This window comes from Triturus cristatus, chromosome 11, assembly GCF_964204655.1.
Source record: "Triturus cristatus chromosome 11, aTriCri1.1, whole genome shotgun sequence".
In the NCBI taxonomy this organism is placed as follows: domain Eukaryota; kingdom Metazoa; phylum Chordata; class Amphibia; order Caudata; family Salamandridae; genus Triturus; species Triturus cristatus.
Window position 1 is genome coordinate 263,309,861 of NC_140594.1, and position 22,219 is coordinate 263,332,079.

At 42.7% G+C, this 22,219-nt stretch overlaps 2 protein-coding genes across 2 annotated transcripts in view; one reads left to right on the forward strand and one right to left on the reverse strand.

Annotated features, from left to right (window-relative positions):
* LOC146783979 (uncharacterized) overlaps positions 1-22,219 on the forward strand; it is a 778,724-nt gene that overhangs the window by 719,749 nt on the left and 36,756 nt on the right. The window lies entirely within an intron of this gene.
* The window catches only part of PITPNB (phosphatidylinositol transfer protein beta), a 624,814-nt gene that overhangs the window by 353,163 nt on the left and 249,432 nt on the right, over positions 1-22,219 (reverse strand). Inside the window, exon 4 of the mRNA XM_085636212.1 lies at positions 3,905-3,996. Within this exon, the coding sequence (XP_085492338.1) occupies positions 3,905-3,996 (92 nt within the window). The remainder of the gene's footprint in view (positions 1-3,904; positions 3,997-22,219) is intronic.

A 22,219-nucleotide genomic window follows, 5' to 3' on the forward strand; every position in this document is an offset into this window, starting at 1 on the left:
CTAAGCACGCTCAACTATCTGGTGCCCTTCTAAGAGAATTCAAGTTGTCAGCCACTAAACCTATAGCCCCAGTATTAAAAATCTATGACTCAGGTGTAAGATCTTCCATGTTATATGGAGCAGAATTGTGGGGGTCGTCTGATATAGTAGGTTTACAAAAAGCACACAACAAATTTCTCCGCTGTATAACAGGGCTCCCACATTCTACACCACTCGTACCTCTGCGCGTGGATTTGGGATGTCAGAGTCTAGAAAATATTTGTAGATTTAGACCAGTTGCCTACTGGAGAAGACTGTGGGTAACCCCAGAACTGAATCACTATGCGTTAGCACTCCTGGAGACGCGTGATATGGATTCTGGGGGTAAAATTCTATGGTTTATAAAGGTTAAAATTCTCCTTAAGTCCCTAGGATTGGGGGATCTTTGGGATAATCCTCAGGGGACACTATTTCCTACCAAACAACAGTTAAAAGAGGCCTACTGGTCATTCATATCCCAGGAGGAGTTTCAGTCACACATTGCTCCATCGTATACTAAGGCTTTTTTGGAGCTGAAACATACTACTGGGTATGAGATGTATTGGGATTTGATTACAATGCCTCATGATAGGAAATTATTCCATCAGTTTAGGGTAGGTACTCTCCCACTGAAGACGGTCACCTGTAAATGGGCATCTAGTAAAAATGACCAAATGTGCCCTTTTTGCATAACATACCCGGAAACCATAGCACATGTCTTGTTTATTTGCCCAGAATATAAGGCCCCCCGTCATAGATGGATAAGAGCAGTTTGTATTCAAAAGGGTATTAGGACGGGGATTACTGCACTGAGAATATTTCAAACCGACTGTTCTGAAACCATAGTGATAGCTTTAGCAAAATTTCTGAAATGGATGTGGATAATAAGAGTTGGGAAACTGAAAGCCCTCCAGCCGCCCTAAAGTAAACCTAGTACAAATGTGGTATTTTTTTATAGTTTTAGTGTGTTTTAGTGTGTTATGGAAGACAGTTATTTATTTTCTTATTTGGTCGAGTAGAAATACCACATATGTAGTGAACTTAAATCCTGCTGTTTTTAATTTTAGTGTCATGATTTCTGTGTATAACTCAAATGTGTAGCTTAAACAGGATATACCTGATGACGAATTGTTCTTTTTATTTTCTTTCTTTGTATTTGATGATGAAATGTGTTTTTAATTTGTCTTTTATGACAACAAGTCGAAATAAAGACTGTTTGATTGATTGAGAATGCTCCCTGCTGAGGCATATGTCCATGCTGCCTGTGAGACGCTAGGTGTCGAGGTACTGCGCCCTCCCAACCAGTGGCATCATGGAAAATGACAGGCCTCCTGCACAATGTGAGGAGGAGCCCCTGACTATCCAATATCTCACACATATTCTTTGCACCCCTGAAGGTTTGCAGCTCCATGTGGGCTGCGTTACACCCCTGCTCTCAACAGTCAGTGCCATGTTTCACACTAACAAAGAGTCTAACCACCTCAAAATTGAGGTCTCTCTACATCTGGGTCCATTGATCATACAAAACTACTCTGTCATACTCCTCCTCACGTAAAACGCCAAACTAACAAAGGTGTGTAGTCAGCAGAACGATTGTGTGTTCAGCCAGAAAAGCATTGCTTCAATCGGTAGAAAAGACACACATCTGAAGCAAGAAGCACATATCATTAATGAATTTATTTGCCTTTGCAACAGCTAAACAAATCCTTCACACTTTGTGAATTAACTTCTGCTTTGATGCCTCACATATACACATTTCCAATAGTTTGTGTAAGAACGTCAATGTGCGCCATTTCAGTTAAAACAAATAGGAGATAAAATGTGGAGTTTATAAAAGAGTAGGCAATCTTTAGTAATACTCTTTCATGTGGAAACTCTTCCTGCAAATTCTAGTTTCAGGTTGTATCCGGAAACATTTTCAGAGTAACCTTCAGCTGGTGCTATGAAATGAAAAATAGGAAGGATTGGGATGCTGCCCAAGTAATTACCAGTAGCTGAGATTAATTCAAGCATTCCACCCATCGTTTTTTTGGTATACTTTATTGTGTAGCCCTAAGTGAGATAAGTATGCCCAGATGTGGGTCCCATGCACAATGTCACTGGAACCAAACTGTACCCGGCTGATGAGCCCATAACAAGGGCAAAACTGATCCTGGGTTGCTTGTGTTCCAGTTCATGGAGGAGCTGGCTTGGCAGTTTCAGCAGGAGTGTTCCAATTGGAGCCGCGTCAAGAATGATTTGCATATAACTGGGTCCACACTGAGGTGGCATGGTGTGCAAAATAACGATGGATTGGGATGCAGCCAGAGTAATTACAGTGGCTGAGATTAATTGAAGCATTCCATCTATCACTTTTGTATACTTTAGCTGCTTACCAGCATCAGCCATGGAATCGCTAGTACAGTGTTTTCTAAATTGTGAGTCACAAGCCGATTTTTGGTGGGTTGTGAAACTCTAAGCAATAGATCAAGATGGCTTTAAATTCTGTATTTATATTGTCACATTGGCTGCAATTCAAAGATAGAGGGCAAATGTCAGGCGAAGTCTTCTGATAAACTGCTGCTAACATTTTACATCTAGTGTTAGCCAAGACCATATGACTTTATTAAAATATGTATAATATACTTAAATATAAGGGCTTTCAGCCATCTCTCTTCATCCATTGGTCTGTTGAGTCATTCACATTTCTCTACCGCTCACTAGAGCGTATAGCATGGGATCAGCCTACTTAAGGCACTGGTTAACTTCACTTTGAGTGACTGCATTTTGCTCTTACAAGGATCAAGTCCACACACAAGCTAGTTTCATTCAGTGCTAGTGTTTTTTGTTTTTATTTTATAATACTTTAGTGTGGTCCTTGTGTTTAGAGCTTGATGTGATAGAGGAATGCTTTTGATGCACATTCCATCTTTATCAGATCCCATCACCTGCCAATGCTGTTGTAAGTTACTTTGGGAGTACTTTGCTTTTCTGACTGAGGCTATTTCACAGCATACCAGATTGTATCCATTTGAAACTGTTCTGTAGCATTGTACCATAATACGCATACCAGCAATCTTGCACTATCAAATGCACGACTACACTCCTAACTAGCAGTCACACACTCCCAGAGACACTGATAACATCCTAGCAATCTCAGACTATGACGGCCTCTCAGTATAGGGGTCTAATACTATTGAGGACACTCTCACACCATTCACTTAGTAGTAGTCTCACATCCCTTACAGACTACCAGTCACACACTACCGGAAGCAATGAAACACTTCACAGACAAGCAGTCACATATTAAAGACAATACTCAGGCTAGCAGTCACACTACCAGAAACACCCAAACAATTCTGGTATAGCGAATAGGTCTGGCAGATAACACCTCTTCACTGATTGGTGAGCCTGTGTGTACAGTCTTTTGGAAATGCAAAGAATGAGTCAACACATAGATGCATACATGCATCAACACAGGATGGTAAAATCATGAGTGACAGAGTGCATCAACTGAATGATGAGTGACTGCATGAATGGAAGGATCCAGAACTTTTCAGTTAGAATCCAGACTGATTAGCTCTGCATGTTTTGGTCGTCATCTGCTTTCTGTTTTCCTAACCACTACCTTGTCTATTTCTACATAAAACTAGCTTCTGCTTGATATGGGCAACGTGTCTGTAGCCAACTTCAATAAATGGTTTTGTCTTGCCTTTCCATTTTGTTTCCCGTTTAGCTCCATTTAGTTCAGCTGGAACCTAGAGAGAATTTCAGAAGTCAACTAACTGAGGTTTTAAAGTTATGCATAGTTCTTTTTCACTGGCATTTTCTGCAAGCACTGCAAGATTTTCGCACGGTTGACAGCATGGTAAACGAATTTATTAAAAATCTAATAAAAATAGCTTACTTGTCCGACAGAAAGGGTATGCATTCCAGGCTTTTTCATGAAATACTAAGGAACCCTCTGGAGCAAACAGCTTTACAAACCCTGGGACCTTACTGTGGAAAAATATAAAAAGGAATACATTTTCAGCTTTTTTGGTTTTATTTATTAAAACAAAACAGGAAGCTAATTGAAAAAGGTAAACTGGCACCTCTGTTAAGTATACATATGTCTTGTACGGCCAGAAATAGTTAAAAAATACTTCTTTTTGATTAAACAATGATTAGAAAATACTTACATTCTTGCCATTAAATCTGAAATGGGATGTTTAACTCTAAAGTGTCAAATATGAATGGTAAGTGCCGGACAAAGTTCTATATGGCACACACTGAACACCAATATCAAGAAGTGTGCTATTAACTTCTGAAAAGGGTAACCGTGACAATTTAATAATCACACCCTGGTTAGGTCTCATCACAATTTTAAGAGACTCTTCTCAACCCCTGGGAGCTGTGGCATAAGCAGCAGGCAATTCTCCAGAGAAATGCCTGTTAGCTTATTTCATTTAGTATCAACAATTTTGAAGTCTAGAAAACAAGTTCCCAAAATAATTTAGAGCCATAGGAAATAATGTAATACGCAAACAGACACCGAAACAAGCAAAATCGGATAAGGGAAACCAGTGGTATGGATCTTTAAAATTTTGAGACAAAAGAGGAGCCTAGAAAATGCAGAAGTGTCAGTGACAAGAATCAGTTCATAGGTGACCAGGACCCATGCACAATTTGAGGCTGACCAGGACGGAGCGAAGGTTAGATAATCTGAGAGAAGCCAAACCAGTCAAAAACTTTATCTTGTGATTTAGTGTACTTTCTGGAACTCAAAAAGACTCAAAGCAAGACAAATATGCCATTGGCTCGCTAAAGCGGTTTGTTTTGGCACCAAAAACTCCAAGTGGGACAAAGCCGCTTTCTATATCCGCTGAGGTTGCATCACCACTGGGAATGATTGCTACGGTTCAAGGTTTAGTTTTTAATTAAGTCACACTTTTGGTTCTCAAAATCCACCTGCAGAGCAATGCTGGAATCTGTAGCTGGGCAGGGCTTCATGATGCTAGATACCTTTCATGCACACGAATAGGTGTTCCGTACCAATACCTCACGTATCCACAGTCAAGAATTGAGGATACATGTTTTAAGCATACTAAAGAGTTCTAAATGGACACCCAATAGTTATTTCATGTTTTCTGTATATTGCACTTGTGTTTTTCTACGATATATAAACATTAAGATACCGTTAAAGTACATCTTGTGTCAGTGTTGGTTATTACTCTGTTTATTAATATATGTGTCACACCATTCATTGGCATATCCTAGTTAATCAGGATAAAAATAACCTAGCTATAAAGAAACTGTATGTTTCCCTACAGAACCAGCTGTTGTACAGCATTAATCACTCAGGTTCTGCGGGACAGTGGGACATCCCATTAGAGTTAATGAAGAGAGAGAGAAAGAGAGAGAGAGAGAGAGAGAGAAAGAGAAAGAGAAAGAGAGAGAAAGAGAAAGAGAAAGAGAGAGAAATAGAGAAAGAGAGAAAGAGAGAAAGAGAAAAAAAGAGAGAAATAGAGAAAGAGAGAAAAAAAGAGAAAAAGAGAAAAAAAGAGAAAAAGAGAGAAAGAGAGAGAGAGAAAGAAAGAGAGAGAGAGAAAGAAAGAGAGAGAGAGAAAGAGAGAGAGAGAGAAATAGAGAAATAGAAAAAAGAGAAAAAAAGAGAGAAAAAGAGAGAAAAAGAGAAAGAGAGAGAGAGAGAAAAAGAGAGAAAGAGAAAAAGAGAAAAAGAGAAAAAGAGAGAAAGAGAGAAAGAGAGAAAGAGAGAAAGAGAGAAAGAGAGAAAGAGAGAAAGAGAGAAAGAGAGAAAGAGAGAAAGAGAGAGAGAGAGAGAGAGAGAGAGAGAGAGAGAAGAGAAAGAGAAAGAGAAAGAGAAAGAGAAAGAGAAAGAGAAAGAGAGATCTCTCTCTATATATATATTACCTACTGGCCAGTAGGTAGATATAGTTAGGAACTATTTTCCATAGGAAATCCGCAACATTCTATTTAGAATAACGTTGGCGCCGATTGACGAATCTTCGCTAAAATTTCCAAACTTTTGACCAGCTCCGGTCCGCTCCTATCCTGAAAACTTCACGGTGATTCGTCAAGCGGGGGCCGAGAAAAGAGGGGGTCCCAAAACGCGTTTTCCCCATGCATTTTCCCAAGGGACCTTTTGACGCAGCTACAGCCCCAACTGCTGAACGGAATTACACCAAATGTGGCAAAGAGGTAGTCCTCAGTTCAGATTTGTGCCTTTTTTCTTAAATGGTGTAAATCCGTTCAGTAGTTCCTGAGAAAATTAGAGTTAAAAGTACATATATATCTATGGCATCAGAGGATCCGCACACCCTCCCCGCACCCTCCCGAGCACGAGCTGTATGCTAATTGGCTGCCAACACTCTGAATCAGGAAGTTTTGGCAGCCATCTTGTGCCTCAGTAGAACCGAGGCACAAGAAAACCACAAAAAAAAAGGCGCAAAACGCGACAAGGGGGCAGGGTAGAAACACCCTGACCCCTAGGCCTGCTCAGGGGGTCCCACAAGGACCCCCAAGGTTTTTTTTTAAAACGGGAGGATGCGCGCTGGATGCGTGGATCCTCCCGATAGAAAAAACTACACGCTGAATAAGGTAATTTGCCCCCGCCACGCCCCTTTTTACACCTCTCTGCAACGCAGCTCCGTGGCGCTTACAGGAGGTACCTGGTGGCCTAGTTGACCGCCAGTGGACCTCAGGATTCAAGGGGACTTAATGCCCCAACTTAAAACGCGCCACTGGATGCGTTTGCACAGTGATGAAGGTAGGGGGCGAGGCCTGAGGTAATATGTGTTCAAACACGCCCTGTGGTGCGTTTTAAGTTGGGGAATTCATTCCCTCTTCAATCCAGAGGTCCCCTAGGGGCCAACTAGCCCACCAGGTACCTCCACTAAGCGCCATGGAGCTGCGTTGCAGAGAGGTGAAAAAAGGGCCGTGGCCTCTGAACACCTCTTTGCAAAGCAGCTCCCTGGCGCATACTGGAGGTACCTGGTGGGCTAGTTGTCCGCCAGGGGAGCTCAGGATTGAAGGGGACTTAATCCCCCAACTTAAAATGCGCCACAGGACGTGTTTGCACACGTCACCTCAGGCCCCACCCCCTTCCTTCACCATTGTACAAATATTCCTCTAAAATCAGCCGAACTACGAAATACGATTTACTCACCTGTTATCAGGAGAGAAGCCAGTTATGCATCTTTTAGCCCAGCACTGAACCTGAAAAGTAATTGTAAGCGTACTTACCAGTAACTTGTATTTCCTTCCATAGGAATCCATTGTGTGGTTTTCAGCAGAAAAGTTTCTAAGTGTCTATTTTTGAAACGTACAAATATTCCTCTAAAATCAGCCAAACTACGAATTCCAATTTACTCACCTGTAATCAGGAGAGAACCCAGGGCTGCATCTTTTAGCCCAGCACTGACCCTGGAAAGTAATTCTAAGCGTACTTACCAGTAACTTGTATTTCCTTCCATAGGAATCCATTGTGTGGTTTTCACCAGAAAAGTTTCTAAGTGTCTATTTTCACAAACTAAAAACATTCCTAAAAAATCGTCTGTATGACAAACACATTCTTGCAACTGTTTACAGGAGCTTCTCCAGTGCTGGATCCAGGATCCACCACTGAGTAAGAAAAAGTAACGATAACACTACTTACCTGCTAAGTGAATTTTCTGCCATAGGATAACATTGGTGATTCTATGTGAAAAGATTTCCAAGTTTCACCTTTTAAAATACAATAATATTCCTTAAAAATCACTACTGTAACCAAAACGCTTTTACTCAACAGTTTACAGGAGATGTCCAAGGACTGAATCTAGGATCCAGTCCTGTGGTTAGAAAAGTAATCCATAGGGGGCGTGGCTACCGCCCGACGGAGATGGCGGCTTTCCCTTGAGGCTCCCGGGACCCAGAGGACAACGCTGATTCTCCCTCGCGTCATGGCGAGCGAACGGATGTTCCAGTGAGCGGATTCACTGTCTAAACGCTAGCAGCAGCAGAATGAAGCGTCACTCGACTTCTTTTGACCTGTAAGATGTCTTTTTTCCTCATTTAATCCCCGCGGCGGTCCCGTTTTCGGAACGGGCGCCATTTTGTTTTTTCATCCCGAGGTAAATTCGAGCTGCAAAGTGAAGGAAACGTTTTTTGAAGGCGCTTCTCTGCTCTCATGGCTTTTTCTGGTGTTGCCTGTTTGCGCTTTTTCTTCCTTTTGACAACTTTTTCACAAGTCTGTTGCCCCATTTTTACCACTTAAGGAGGGTGCATGACTCACAAACTTTCCTTTGTTAACCAACCGCTACTTTCTTCATGTACCTCTCAAACAGAGTTTTCATATGATGCCTATTCGGAAGCGACAATAATCATCATTTTGTTTGTGTCTATTTTTTATTGACTATTTTTGTGGAACCTCTTCATCTTTTCTGATGTACAGTCTTGGTGGTACATTTTCAGTTCTGCTTTTTGAGCCCGCTATTTGAGGATTGATGCCTTCCTGTGGATCTAACTTTATTATTTTTTCTTCTCGCTAAAAAGCTGGCTTGATTCGTACTGGTTTTTGCTTGCTTGATATTTTATATCTAAGTCACACTTCTGCTCCTTTTTGACAAGGTGACAGACTTGACCCTTATGGGTAGATTAAAGGGCGCATTCTCTAAACAACCTACGCCTAAGCGTATTTTTATTAAAAACTCAAGAATTTTCACTGCCCTTTCTAAATTAGAGGATTCTTTGGTATCACCGCAAGCCTCCGCGACAGTTATGGATCCTTCTCCCCCACCAGTACCCACTGTCAAATCTGTCACTAAACGCCTAAAGCAAAATCCGCCCTCCCCACCTAAAGCGGCCTCGCTTGTTTCCATGGAGACACTGCTAGAGGAGATTAGGGCCCTTCGTCCTTTTATGGAGGTGTGGTAAATTTAAATTACCTAGACTTAATTTATGCGGTAAAGTTCAATAAGAATAACTCAGTAAAAATAAGAGGCAGAATCCGTGGTATTTGAGGGTTTAAAAGGGGATTTATTCCTTACAAAGGAATTGGTTCGAACCAGGCAATCAGGTTCCGTCACCACGAAGGTTCGGGAAGGGATAGAGCAATACTTTATTGACAGGTTGTCATATATATAGTCAATGCATTACAGTAAAGGCATATGCAGAAGGCATAACAGTTGAGAAGAGAGATAAGAATACACATACGTAATGGAAGAAAGCGTTACAATAGGCGTGCATAAGGGCGTGTACTAGAAACGTCATTATGAGGATGTCACAGGTGGGTGGATCCATAAGAGAATGCTGCAAAGTCAGCAGAAATACATGGCAGAGATGCGCGCACGGCAGCATGACGTGTGATTGACGTGTAACTGGAGGGTGAAGGGGACTTGACATTTAGCCCTACATGAGGAGACAGAAGTCTGGGATGTCAGAACAACCTAATCCCAAATCGTATCGAATATCTTGTGTTTAAGGAACTGTATTATCTGGAAGGAAAAGTCTCTCAGGCAGAGGCTATCCTATACTGACTTCTAGTGCGTGTATAAGTGTCTACGTGTCTACATGAGATGCGAGGGGGCATGGGCCTACCATGGTAACAGGAGCTATGAATTACTTGCACGGAGACAGTAAGGCCGGGCCCTTTGCTCTGTAGCTGGAAGGATGTTTACCTAAACTACTAGACAGGAATGCATTTCTCGAGGAGCGGAGCAGATAACTTGAAGGCTGAATACAATCTTGGCAGGCAACAGGCCAGGCCAGGCACCGTTAGCCGCGCAGGAAGTAAGACAAAGGTCATGGATACAGATGCAGGTCCAGGCTGGAGCATTCAGAGGCAGAAAGCAGGAAAAGGCTCGATGGCAGAATTCAGGCCTAACTTGCCATAGCTGAAAAACGTGAAAGTACACCATATAAAGACGGTGGCAAGGCATACTTAGGAACGGAATATTCGACCCATTCATGGTGGATCTGAAAGAGGACATGTTAACGTTGGACACAATTGTATTTGCATCTTCATAGCTTGAAGTGGAGGGAACATACATGTACTTGTAGCATGTACATGGAGCCGTCGGGGTCTAAGATAGGGGACACAATTGATCATAAAAATTCATATTTCCTCATTCCCTCCTTGTCCCCTACGGACCCTTCATGAGATATCGATCCTCAGGAATCCATCAATCTGTTCATGTAACATCATTTGTTCTTCTTTCTTCTTCCGGGATTTTGAATTAGAACTTGAGTGTGGAATACATGATGTGGCACACAGGCCGCAAATCGCTGGTCCACATTGTAGACACAGGCAGCAACTGAATACTATGAGAAGGGCAATACCTAGGAAGGATAGGACTTTCCATCCCCAGGCTGACAACACACTCCAGAACCAACCGGACCACGTCCAGGTGCCTGGATTCTGGTGTATCTGACTTGCAATCTTATGAAGACGTGTTATGGCTTTATATACTGATGGCGCGTTTTCTGGAATGAAAACACAGCAACTCGATCCGATGACTCTACAGGCTCCGCCCCTATCGGCCAGGATGACGTCAAGGACAAGACGATTTTGGAGAACAACAATCCGCATCGCAGACTGCTCCTCTGTTAAGTTGCCTAGGGCAGAGGTAGTTTCATTCACTACTGCTTCAAGGGTTCTGGTTAATCTGCGTATCAGTTTACTATTAGAGACAACACCTATGTAGGGGAAGAGACCTTTATTGAAGTCTGTATATTGTTCCCATGCCGTTTCAGTGTAGTCGACAATCGGGAGATCTCTCTGGGGTCTATTGTGTACTAGATGGGTGTTTCTATGATAATCAGGAGGGGCTAGGAAAACAGGTGGCAGAAGGAATGCAATGTAACAGGTACCATCCCAATCTAGAGGTAAACGTATATATGCGGTATGACCACAAATGAAGTAGGAATGACGGGAAGCTCTAAATGTAGACTTGCCTTGATCACTGAATTCGATCACAGTAGTACATTTACTATGACCCAAGTGTACTGTACCATTCTTTCTTACACATAATTCACCTTTGACTGGTAATACTGACATAGCAGGCAAGACTGGTGCAGCTTCGGATTCAACATTCAGAATCATGAGGTTAAGTGTAAAATTACCTAATCCATATACTTCATTTTCTAGATCAGTTCCTGTCCTTTTGGGAAGTCCCTCCTTGTTAGGGTAGCAGGCTTTAAGCAAAACTAAGTTCAGGTTTCCCCATACCCAGTTGCTCTGGTAAACTACGGTATTTGAATCTAAGGAATTAATCAAACTAAACCATGCGCCACAGGAACCATTGTGTGTGAATGGATATGGAAAGAGGGGCAGAACTCCCTTGTATTTCTGATAGGGAGGGAGTCGGCCACATATCCAACAATTTGTAGCGTTGTTGGCCTGATGGGAGTGATGCAACATACTAATGAATGTGTTATTGCGCAGCGCAAGTCTGTAGGGCAACTCATGTGGAGGTAATTCGCTAAAAGAGTGTTCGGCAGTAACATCGGAAACAGAATGTGCACGCTTGAAAATAGGGTAGTATATGTGCAATAGTATACTTGCAGCAATAATCAGAAGATTTAGGAAAAACATAATCAATAATGTCACTATACAGTGACTACGAAGTGATTTACAATATGCACGTTTCTTGAGCTGTTTCTGTCTATCTTTCTCTCTGTTTCGGTCTAGAGGATACATGTCAGAGACTAATTTAACCGATTCACCTAGGAGAGGACTTAAACAATCAAATTGTCTGACTTGCTAGACCTTAGTTTCAGTTTATATTCTTGGGCAGCAGTTTTCTCGACCAGGGGGAGTTTTGAATCAGTCTGTGAAGGAGGGTAGGGCTGAGAGTTCAAATCAGAAGGCAGTCCATGAAATTTCTTGATATGGCTCGAATGTAGCCAACCCTTGCGACCCTCAATCTTCACTGCTGTCCTCGTGGTCAGGAGTACTAATTTCGGCGTTTGCCAGCGAGGCTCCAGCGGGCTCCTCCTGTCGAAATTCCTTATGAAAACAAAATCTCCGGGAACCACTTCATGGGGCTTCACCTCGGTGTTGTCGGGAAAGGCTGCAGCTACCTGTGAACGGCGAGATTGTAGTGCAGACATCAAGGAAGCAAGGTAATCTGTCAGCATATTACAATCAACATCAGTGATTTTATGAGGTATAGGCGTCCCCCACATATTTGGTGGCCTACCGAAGACCACCTCGTACGGGGATAGCCCTGTTCGAGAATGTGCTATCATTCTCATGTAAAAGAGCGCAACTGGTAAAGCTACTATCCAGTCGACGCCTTTCTCTCTGCAGATTTTAGAAAGTCGTATTTTCAGAGTCTGATTATGACGCTCCACGAGACCTGCTGCCTCGGGATGCCGGACACAGTGGAATTTCCATTGATAGCCTAACAGGAGTGAAATGTGTTTCATTAGCTCGGATGAGAACGGTTGACCATTATCTGAGTACACGATACGGGGCAAACCATACCGTGGGAAGAATTCACGAACCAGCTGCTTGGCAGTGGTCGGGGTAGTGTAATCTGAGACTGGATATGCTTCTGTCCAACGGGAAAGTGCGCATACAACTACGAGGACGTATTTGAATCCTCGACAACGTTCCATCTGGATATAATCCATCTGGAGGACTTCAAAAGGGTGATCGGGAGGTTGAAATCCACCTTGCTCTACAGGAACGCCTTTACCTGGGTTGAACTGACAACAAATCATGCAAGTACGCACTTTCTGCTTGGCTGCAGCTCGTAAGTGTTTATTAAACCAAATGTTTTGAATACTGTCTAGCATAGCTTTCTCCCCTAGATGAGCTGGACTATGTATTGTGTTAATGATAACTTGAACCATGGAGTCGGGGAGAAACCATGTAGATTTTCCCTTCGTCATCCATCCCTGATCTGTTTGGATCCCTCCTAGTTCAGTCCATTTCTTGATTTCCTCTGGTGTAGCATGTGTCTGTATGTCAATTACATCAAGGGCGGGATCCCTAACTGTCATGCAGTGTGTCGATGTTGGAACTATTGTCTTTGTCAAGGCAGTTGTATGAGTCCGATTCTGTGCTGTTTGCTTAGCTGTTCGGTCTGCTAGGTCGTTACCCTGGGAAATGATATCGGTGACTTTTGTATGTGCCTTGCACTTCATGATAGATATCGCAGTAGGCAGATGTATTGCATCTAACAGAGCTTGAATGAGGGGACCGTGTTGAATGTTGGCACCGTGAGAAGTTAAATAACCTCTCTCTCGCCAAAGGACTCCGAAGTCGTGTACAACTCCGAATGCATAACGCGAATCTGTGTATATGTTGACTCTTTTATTTTTGGCTTGAATACAGGCTTGTGTCAGAGCGATGAGCTCTGCTGCTTGAGCTGACAAGGTGTCAATACAATTCGTTTCAATAACTTCGGTGTCTGTCGTGACTGCGTAAGCGGCCACTAACTCTCCTGTACTTGTTCTCATGCATGAACCATCCACATAAAGTGTCAGGTCTGGATCTGGTAATGGAATGTCTGTCAAGTCTTGTCTGGGTTTCGTCGTAATAGTAATGACTTCAATACAATCATGTGCCAATGGGTCTGTTCCACTTAATGGCAAAAGTGTGGCAGGATTTAATGTACTACAGCGTCTGATTTCTATGTGTGGCTGGAACAATGTTAATTCATAACCTGTCAGTCGTGCTATAGTCAAGTGCTGGGTCTGTGTTCGGTTTAAGAGAACTTCCACGGAGTGTGGAACTTGCACTATCAATTGATGTCCTAATACTATGGAATCGCTTTGTCTGATCGCTAAGGCTGTCGCTGCGACTGATTTCAGGCACGTAGGCAGAGCCTGGGCTACTGGATCTAATGTGCTAGAAAAGTAAGCACACGGTTTGTGTGAACCTGCTTGTTCCTGAGTGAGTACTGACAAGGCAGTACCTTCGCGTTCTGTAACAAAAAGTGTAAAAGGCTTACTGTAACATGGTGTCGCTAAAACAGGTGCTTGACATAAGGCTTTCTTTAAGTCTTCAAAAGCTTGTGTATGTTCCTGAGTCCAAGGGAGGACAGTCGAAGTCGCTGCCTCCTGGGTTGTCAACTGAATGAGTGGCTTTACTAGAAATGCATATTGGGGAATCCATTGCCTACAGTACGAAGTGAGACCTATGAAGGCCCGCACCTCCTTTTGTGTCTTGGGTGGTGACATGTTTACAATTAACTGGATGCGGTCAGGTGTGAGCTGTCTCCCCCCTTTGGACAGCAAGTGCCCAAGGTACACAACTTGCTGAACACAAAATTGCAGCTTCGAAGGGGACACCTTGTGCCCTTTGTCGGCCAGGAAATGTAAAACCGTCAGTGATGCTTTTTCACATTCGGGCTCGCTTCGGGCGGTGATCAGCAGATCATCGACATATTGAAGCAGGGCAGTGTTAACAGGCATGTGGATACTGTCAAGTTGTCTTTTCAGTGCTTGGCTGTAGATGCTGGGGCTTTCTGTGAATCCTTGAGGTGCGCGTGCAAATTTAAAGCTTCGTCCATTTAAACAGAATCCGAACAAATATTGGCTTTCCGGATCGATTGGGACGCTAAAGAAGGCGTTCTTGAGGTCAATTACAGTAAAGAAAGTTGCTTCTGAATCAATAGCTGTTAATAATGAAGAGATATCTGGAACCACGGGATACTGTGGTACAATGCATTTATTCAATTCGCGCAGATCAATAATTAATCGATAAACGGGGGGTGCATTTGGATCAGTTCGTTTAAGAATTGGAATAATAGGAGAATTACATACATTGGAGTCGGTTTCCACAACCACTCCTTGTGCAATGAGCTCGTCAATGATTTGCAGCAAAGCCACTACAGCATCTGGAGGTAACTTGTATTGTCGAATTCGTGGTAATACCACTCCTGCTTTGAGTGTGACTCGATATGGTGTAATATGCATACAACCTACATCAGTGGGGCCTTGTGCCCATAAATGTGCAGGGACATTCTGCAACCGGTGATCCATGTCTCTAAATACGTAGTGACCTTTAAAGTCACGCAAAAATAGTCGTACCCCTTCTGGGGAACAACATATTACAGCTCCTAGAGTTTTCAGTGTCTTTATACCTAACAAGTTTTCTGGGCATGATTTTGTAAGCAATAAATCTGTAGTCCGTGTCAATGGACCAACTGCAAGAGGAAGAGGTTGCGATACTTCGTTAACAATAGGTTTTCCTGAAAATCCAAGGGAAACATTCTGTGAGCCTGAGAGGGGTGCCCCTGGAACCTCGTCGTGACTTATAGTTGTTCTGCTTGCCCCTGTATCAATTAAAAACTTTCTGTCCTTCCCTAATACTTGACTATGTACATAAGGACCCTCTTGATCTACGGGAACCTCAATAAGGGGTAAGCCAACCTCCCTCTCTAGGCTGTTTCATGTGTATCGCTGATAATCGGGATAGTCATTTTGTGCATACTGGTACATCTGTTGTGTCGTGTTTTGTGTTGCGACACTAGGCTGTGGCTGCGGTACTGCTACGGTCTGTTGTGAAGCTTGCATAGGCTGTACATTCTGAGGAACTTGTTGTTGGATCTGATCCTGTCTAGGTGGACGCGGTCTCTCCTTGGTTTTACCCGTAGAGATATTATGTTTCAGAACTGCACAATCGTTTATATAATGACCTGGCTGTTTACAATAGTGACATGTCCCTTTAACAGGAACCGCTGAATTACTGGACTGTGTCGCACCCTTTTTATGACTGGCAGCTGGAACTGACTGGGCGACGAGCATTTTCATTTTCGTATCTTTCATACGTCTTTGTTCGTGTTCTTGTTCTTCTCCAATTCTATTCTGGTGGTACTGTAACATTTGTAACATTTGTGACGGGGTGTTAGCTTGCCAAGAGCTCTCTACTTTTAATACTCTGTTCTTAACATGTGGCAAGGAATTCTCGACTAATTTTGTTACAAAAAGATGTGGGTATGAATCGCTACTTGCTTTCAGACCGCTATTAATACCAAAACATTTTTCAAATCGGGAATAAAAATCACTAGTGTCTTCATCGAGTTTCTGTTTGCAAGCTGAGATTGCACCCCAGTCTTCCTTTTTCGTGGTTAATAAACGTGGCAATACTTGTACTAACAGTCCTGGTAATGCTTTAGTTTTGTCCCCAAGCCCTAGGCCTGCAGTTCGGGCATTTTCTTCGTTTTCTAATGCGGTCCAATCAATCTTTTGCTCTCCCACCTCCCATTCTTTTTCTTTGAGTTTCTCGTAAATACCGGCAGGCAATAATACTTTTAATATTTTCATAATGTCAGGATAGGTATAATCACCCATGAGTAACATGTCTTTTAGGTGAAAACCTGATGGATCCCTGTCATGGCTGGGCACCAGTTTTTTCATTTCCAATAGTTCTATTTTAGTTATAGGCGTGTACACAAACACGCGTCTAAAAGTATTATCATCATTTCTAACTGGGTGCACTTCGCGTAAGGGATTCTGTCTGTCTATGTAATACATTTTTCTTTCCATGGAGGGAGCTGGATCAAGCTCTGGACACAAAAAGGCACTATATCTGTGTCGATATTCTAGAATTACTTTAATTAGATCGGTACCTAGACCTCTCCATTTATTCATGAGTAGTTCTATCAGTATATCAGGTAGGGGACCAGGATCGGAATGTTGACCTTTATACAATATAAGGAGATGTTGTATCATGTATATACCAGCTAAACGCTGTTCGTCTGGTGAAAGATTCAAAAACGTGTGTACTAGCGCATCATCACTATATTTATCAGAACTGTCAGCCCATTGTACTGCTGACCTGGCTAATTCTTGTTCATCCATAGAATCGAGTACATGGTACCCCATTCGTTCTTGAAGTATTTTATCAGTAGCCTGAAATAAGTGTTCAGGGGTCTTTGGATTTGACATGGCTGCTTGAAAAATTCTCTTACTTTCTGGACGTATCGGTCGTATTGAATTTTTAAAGGATCTTCCCTTACCTACATAAGCTATCATTTCTCTAGCTGGTAATTGTAATTGTCCTGTTGTCATTTCTAGTTGTTCCTCCTCCCCCGAGGACTCAGTCTTATCTGCATCTGTTTCTCTTTCAGGTTGTTCTCTTTCACATATTTGTTCTACTGTTTTTCGGATCCTTCGGTACATACTTTCTATACTATTCTGTTTATCATGTTTTCCGTCCGCTATATTCTGACCCCATTTGTTAAGTGCTTTCATTTCTTCCGGGTCTACACCTGGCCTATCTCTGTGTCTTATCAGGCAGTTTATGAAGAAGCGTAACAGCAGTTTTTGCGTGTCCACTTTCTGGTATGCCATGGCCTCGCCAATACTTTCGGGACCTTGCCCTGTTTGGACAAAGTGATATATTTTGTCTAGATGATCAACCATTCCTGGTAGTATCATTAAATAGTTCGCAACTCGTCGTAGACGTACTGATGATAGCATCATTCTGTCGTCTTTACCGGGTACTGGATCATATCTACAGTCTGTGAGAGGCTCTTTATATATGTCATAATTCGCTGTTTGAGGTGTACGTTGGTGTGCTAAATCCCTATAAGTCAATCGACGCGCTGATGGCGGCGTATGGAAACTTCCTGTCGCACCTCCTGAGGTGCCAGGTCCAAAAGGATTCATTGGGTGTAAGGTAGGAAGAATAGATGCAGGAATAAGTGAAGGAACGGGCGGAAGGTTTGAAACGGAAGGAGGAGTATGTTGCTGCGGAAGTGGGGGCAGATTATCTCGGGGTCGAGCGCCGTTAGCAGGTGGTGTGCGTGGCGGCGGAGCATTAACATATTCGGGGGCTACATCGTCTAAATAGGAAGAAAGGAAAATGTCTTTTGCGGTCTTGGGGAGCAATTTAGTCGGAAGCAATGGAGGTGGTAGATCTTTCGGTACTTCCAGGGTGGCCTTAGGTAAACCCTCGGCCAGAAGAGGATACATACCATTCATAAGAGTGTTTCGTTGTCTGTCTACTTGTTCTGCTTTTGCTCGGATACCTTCCTCAATTAATACGTTTTCTCGGGCTTTGTCTGAATCCTCCCTACTTTTCTCTTCTTTTCTGAGTGCTTTCTCTGTGCGTCTATGCGATTCTTTACGCCATAATTCAATGGCATCTTTCTGTGACTGTCTGGCTTTCTTTTTCCATAATGCTTCTTCTACTCTCATGATGCAATCTGCATCCCATGTCCCAGCGGCGGGCCATCTCTGATTCTCTGCTAAATCCTTGGTGTAGTCTACCCACAAATCGAGATATAATACGGCATCTAGGCCATGTTTATGGTACATAAAGTACCCTGGAGTGTCCCTAGGTGGAATGGGAACGGCTTCCTCGAGTATCCCTTTTCTAGTTCTAATCTGTCTTAATTTTGAGAATAACGGCATCTTAAACCTTGCTACTTGATTCTTTCTCGGACTTGAACACAATTAATACAATAAACACAATAATGAAGATTGAACAATCACTCATACCACGATATTTAAAACATATTAAAACAATTTAAAACGAACAATAATAATTAGAATAAAACTAGCTAACTGCATAATACTAGATATACTGCTAAACAGTACAGATACACTGCTAAAACAGTGCAGACCGGATCTGTGTACCCAAACCCGTCTTGACCGGCACAAACCAATGCGCACGTCTAGATGCGTCCCCAGCAACGGTACTCACCGGGAAGCACGGAACGGAACAGAAGGCCTCGGAAACTCTGGTCTGGACTAGACCAGACTGGACTCGACTCGACTCGTGACGTAGATACTTCGGAACTTCGGAAACTGGTGGGCCTCTGTATACCTCGGATCTTGCTCTCTCAGCTAGGCTCTGGTCGGGATCCTCCGCACTCCTCACCGCCTCGTCTGGGTGTTGATCGCAGCCCTAGTCACCTCCGTTGGCCTGAGGGAGATACAGGAAATCCTGCGGGTACGCGTAGTTGTCCGTCCGGCTGTGGCAGGAGACCGGGTCTGCAATGCACCTCCGGCGCGTGGGGTAGGGGAGGTGTCCCTGTTCGGGCGCCAATTATGTGGTAAATTTAAATTACCTAGACTTAATTTATGCGGTAAAGTTCAATAAGAATAACTCAGTAAAAATAAGAGGCAGAATCCGTGGTATTTGAGGGTTTAAAAGGGGATTTATTCCTTACAAAGGAATTGGTTCGAACCAGGTAATCAGGTTCCGTCACCACGAAGGTTCGGGAAGGGATAGAGCAATACTTTATTGACAGGTTGTCATATATATAGTCAATGCATTACAGTAAAGGCATATGCAGAAGGCGTAACAGTTTAGAAGAGAGATAAGAATACACATACGTAATGGAAGAAAGCGTTACAATAGGCGTGCATAAGGGCGTGTACTAGAAACGTCATTATGAGGATGTCACAGGTGGGTGGATCCATAAGAGAATCCTGCAAAGTCAGCAGAAATACATGGCAGAGATGCGCGCACGGCAGCATGACGTGTGATTGACGTGTAACTGGAGGGTGAAGGGGACTTGACATTTAGCCCTACATGAGGAGACAGAAGTCTGGGATGTCAGAACAACCTAATCCCAAATCGTATCTAATATCTTGTGTTTAAGGAACTGTATTATCTGGAAGGAAAGGTCTCTCAGGCAGAGGCTATCCTATACTGACTTCTAGTGCGTGTATAAGTGTCTACGTGTCTACATGAGATGCGAGGGGGCATGGGCCTACCATGGTAACAGGAGCTATGAATTACTTGCACGGAGACAGTAAGGCCGGGCCCTTTGCTCTGTAGCTGGAAGGATGTTTACCTAAACTACTAGACAGGAATGCATTTCTCGAGGAGCGGAGCAGATAACTTGAAGGCTGAATACAATCTTGGCAGGCAACAGGCCGGGCCAGGCACCGTTAGCCGCGCAGGAAGTAAGACAAAGGTCATGGATACAGATGCAGGTCCAGGCTGGAGCATTCAGAGGCAGAAAGCAGGAAAAGGCTCGATGGCAGAATTCAGGCCTAACTTGCCATAGCTGAAAAACGTGAAAGTACACCATATAAAGACGGTGGCAAGGCATACTTAGGAACGGAATATTCGACCCATTCATGGTGGATCTGAAAGAGGACATGTTAACGTTGGACACAATTGTATTTGCGTCTTCATAGCTTGAAGTGGAGGGAACATACATGTACTTGTAGCATGTACATGGAGCCGTTGGGGTCTAAGATAGGGGACACAATTGATCATAAAAATTCATATTTCCTCAGAGGAAACAAATAATAAACTACAAATCCTCACTGATACTTGGTCTCAGCTTGACACGAGAGTTACTGCAGTCGAATGTCATTTGTCTTCTTTTAAAGATACTACGGCGAATGTGTCTCACCTTCAAACTCAAGTATCTGTACTTCAGCGCCAAGTCGAGGAACTTGAAAATCGTAATAGGCGGAATAATCTACGTATCTATGGTCTGGTGGAGGGGTCGGAGGGATCGGACCCTCCCGCCTTCTTTAAAACTTACCTACCCAAGATACTCCACATGCCAGAAGGCACTGCCCTTAACATTCAACGGGCCCATAGGTTGGGCCGTCCCTCCTCGAATACTTCATCTCCACAGAAACCGAGAGGTCTCATTTTATATTTCCTGGAGTATACAGATTTATTGAAGGTTTTATCAGCAGCTAAATCTTCTCAACGCATCACTTGGTCTGGCTCCACCCTCTTCCTTGCTCAAGACTACGCCAGGTCTACTGCTAACAGGCGTAAAGCCTTTCTTGATATGAGACCTACTCTTCGTTCCATGGGTGCACACTACGGGCTCTTTCACCCCTGCTTATTTAAGGTCACGTTTAACAACAAGACGACATCCTACGAGGATATGCAGCAGTTGCAGAGCTTCATCAATTTTCACAAGACAGAGACCATGGAAGCTTCGGGGTCTTCGTCTTCAACTGCTACTTGATGTTATGGCATCTTCTTTTCTAGATGTTTGTTCATTGCCTTTTTCCATTATCATTTCTTAAGTAATATTTGTTGTTCCTCCTGGCTTTGAAGTCTTTATGATTTTAATTTGGTATCATGCATATTATTTGTTTTATTTTATGACCTCTGTCATTTATTGTTTGGCAGTTCACAGTCTTAATGTCTTTGTTCTTTTTTACATCCGTAGGTACTCTCTCAATATTTTTCTTGTGATGTGTTGCCCTCGTTCTCCCGTTTGGTCATCCTGGATGGGCTGTCTGTCCCGTGTGGCTTCACCCCTCCCCCCTGTTCCCATGGATTTCTTCATGTAAGTATGTTTCCTGTTCATGTCTTTTTTTTTGCTCCTTTTTTATTGTTCTTTGTTACTGTTCCTCTCCTCCTTTTTTCTCTCTCCTCCCTCCTTCTCCTTTTCTTCCCCCTTGTATCTTCCTGTTGCTTTTCTTTTCCTTTTTCCCTTTCCCCTTTACTTGGTCATTTACAATTCCATGCTCTTTCTCTAGTGTTCTTCTCCTTTACTGAACTTTTTTAAATTATTGTCTTTACTCTTTTTCTCTTTTACCTTTTCGCTACTATATTTCTGAGCTCTTATCTATTTACTTCCTTCAATCTAACAATTGCTTCAAGCATTGTATGTCCTTGATTTTATGACTTTAATCTCATTCAGTTAATTCAGAGTTACTACATGGAATATTAAAGGATTGAACAATCCCATTAAAAGACAACGAGTTTTATCCCACTTAGCTAGACTAAAAACTGATGTTGCTTTTCTTCAAGAAACCCACCTATCTGACATTGAAGCAGCTAAATTAAAGAAATGTTGGGTGGGCAATGTCTTCTCTTCTCCAGCTTTGGGAAAGAAAAACGGTGTTCTTATTCTTTCCCATAAAAAGTTTATTGTTTCGGTGACCTCTCAAGAAACTGATTCCGAAGGTCGCTGGGTCATTGTTAAATTACTCATTGGTAAAATACTATTGGTTTTCTTTAATGTTTATGCTCCTGTTTCAGTAGACAATGTGTTTTTGGTTGCAAATCTCTGATAAGTTGTTCTCATTTGAAGATGACTATATTGTTTTTGGTGGTGACTGTAATCAAATTTATGATCCCGTTTTAGATAGAAATTCCCCAGTTGGATTTGTACACAATAAAATGCACTCACAATTTCATCAAAAATCATTAGTCGACATCTGGAGATTGTGTCATCCTGATCTCCAAGAATATAGTTTTTTCTCTCCCCCACACAAATCACAATCTCGTATTGACTACCTCTTCTTCAGTAAATCTCTAACGCAACATGTACTCCATTCAGAGATTGGA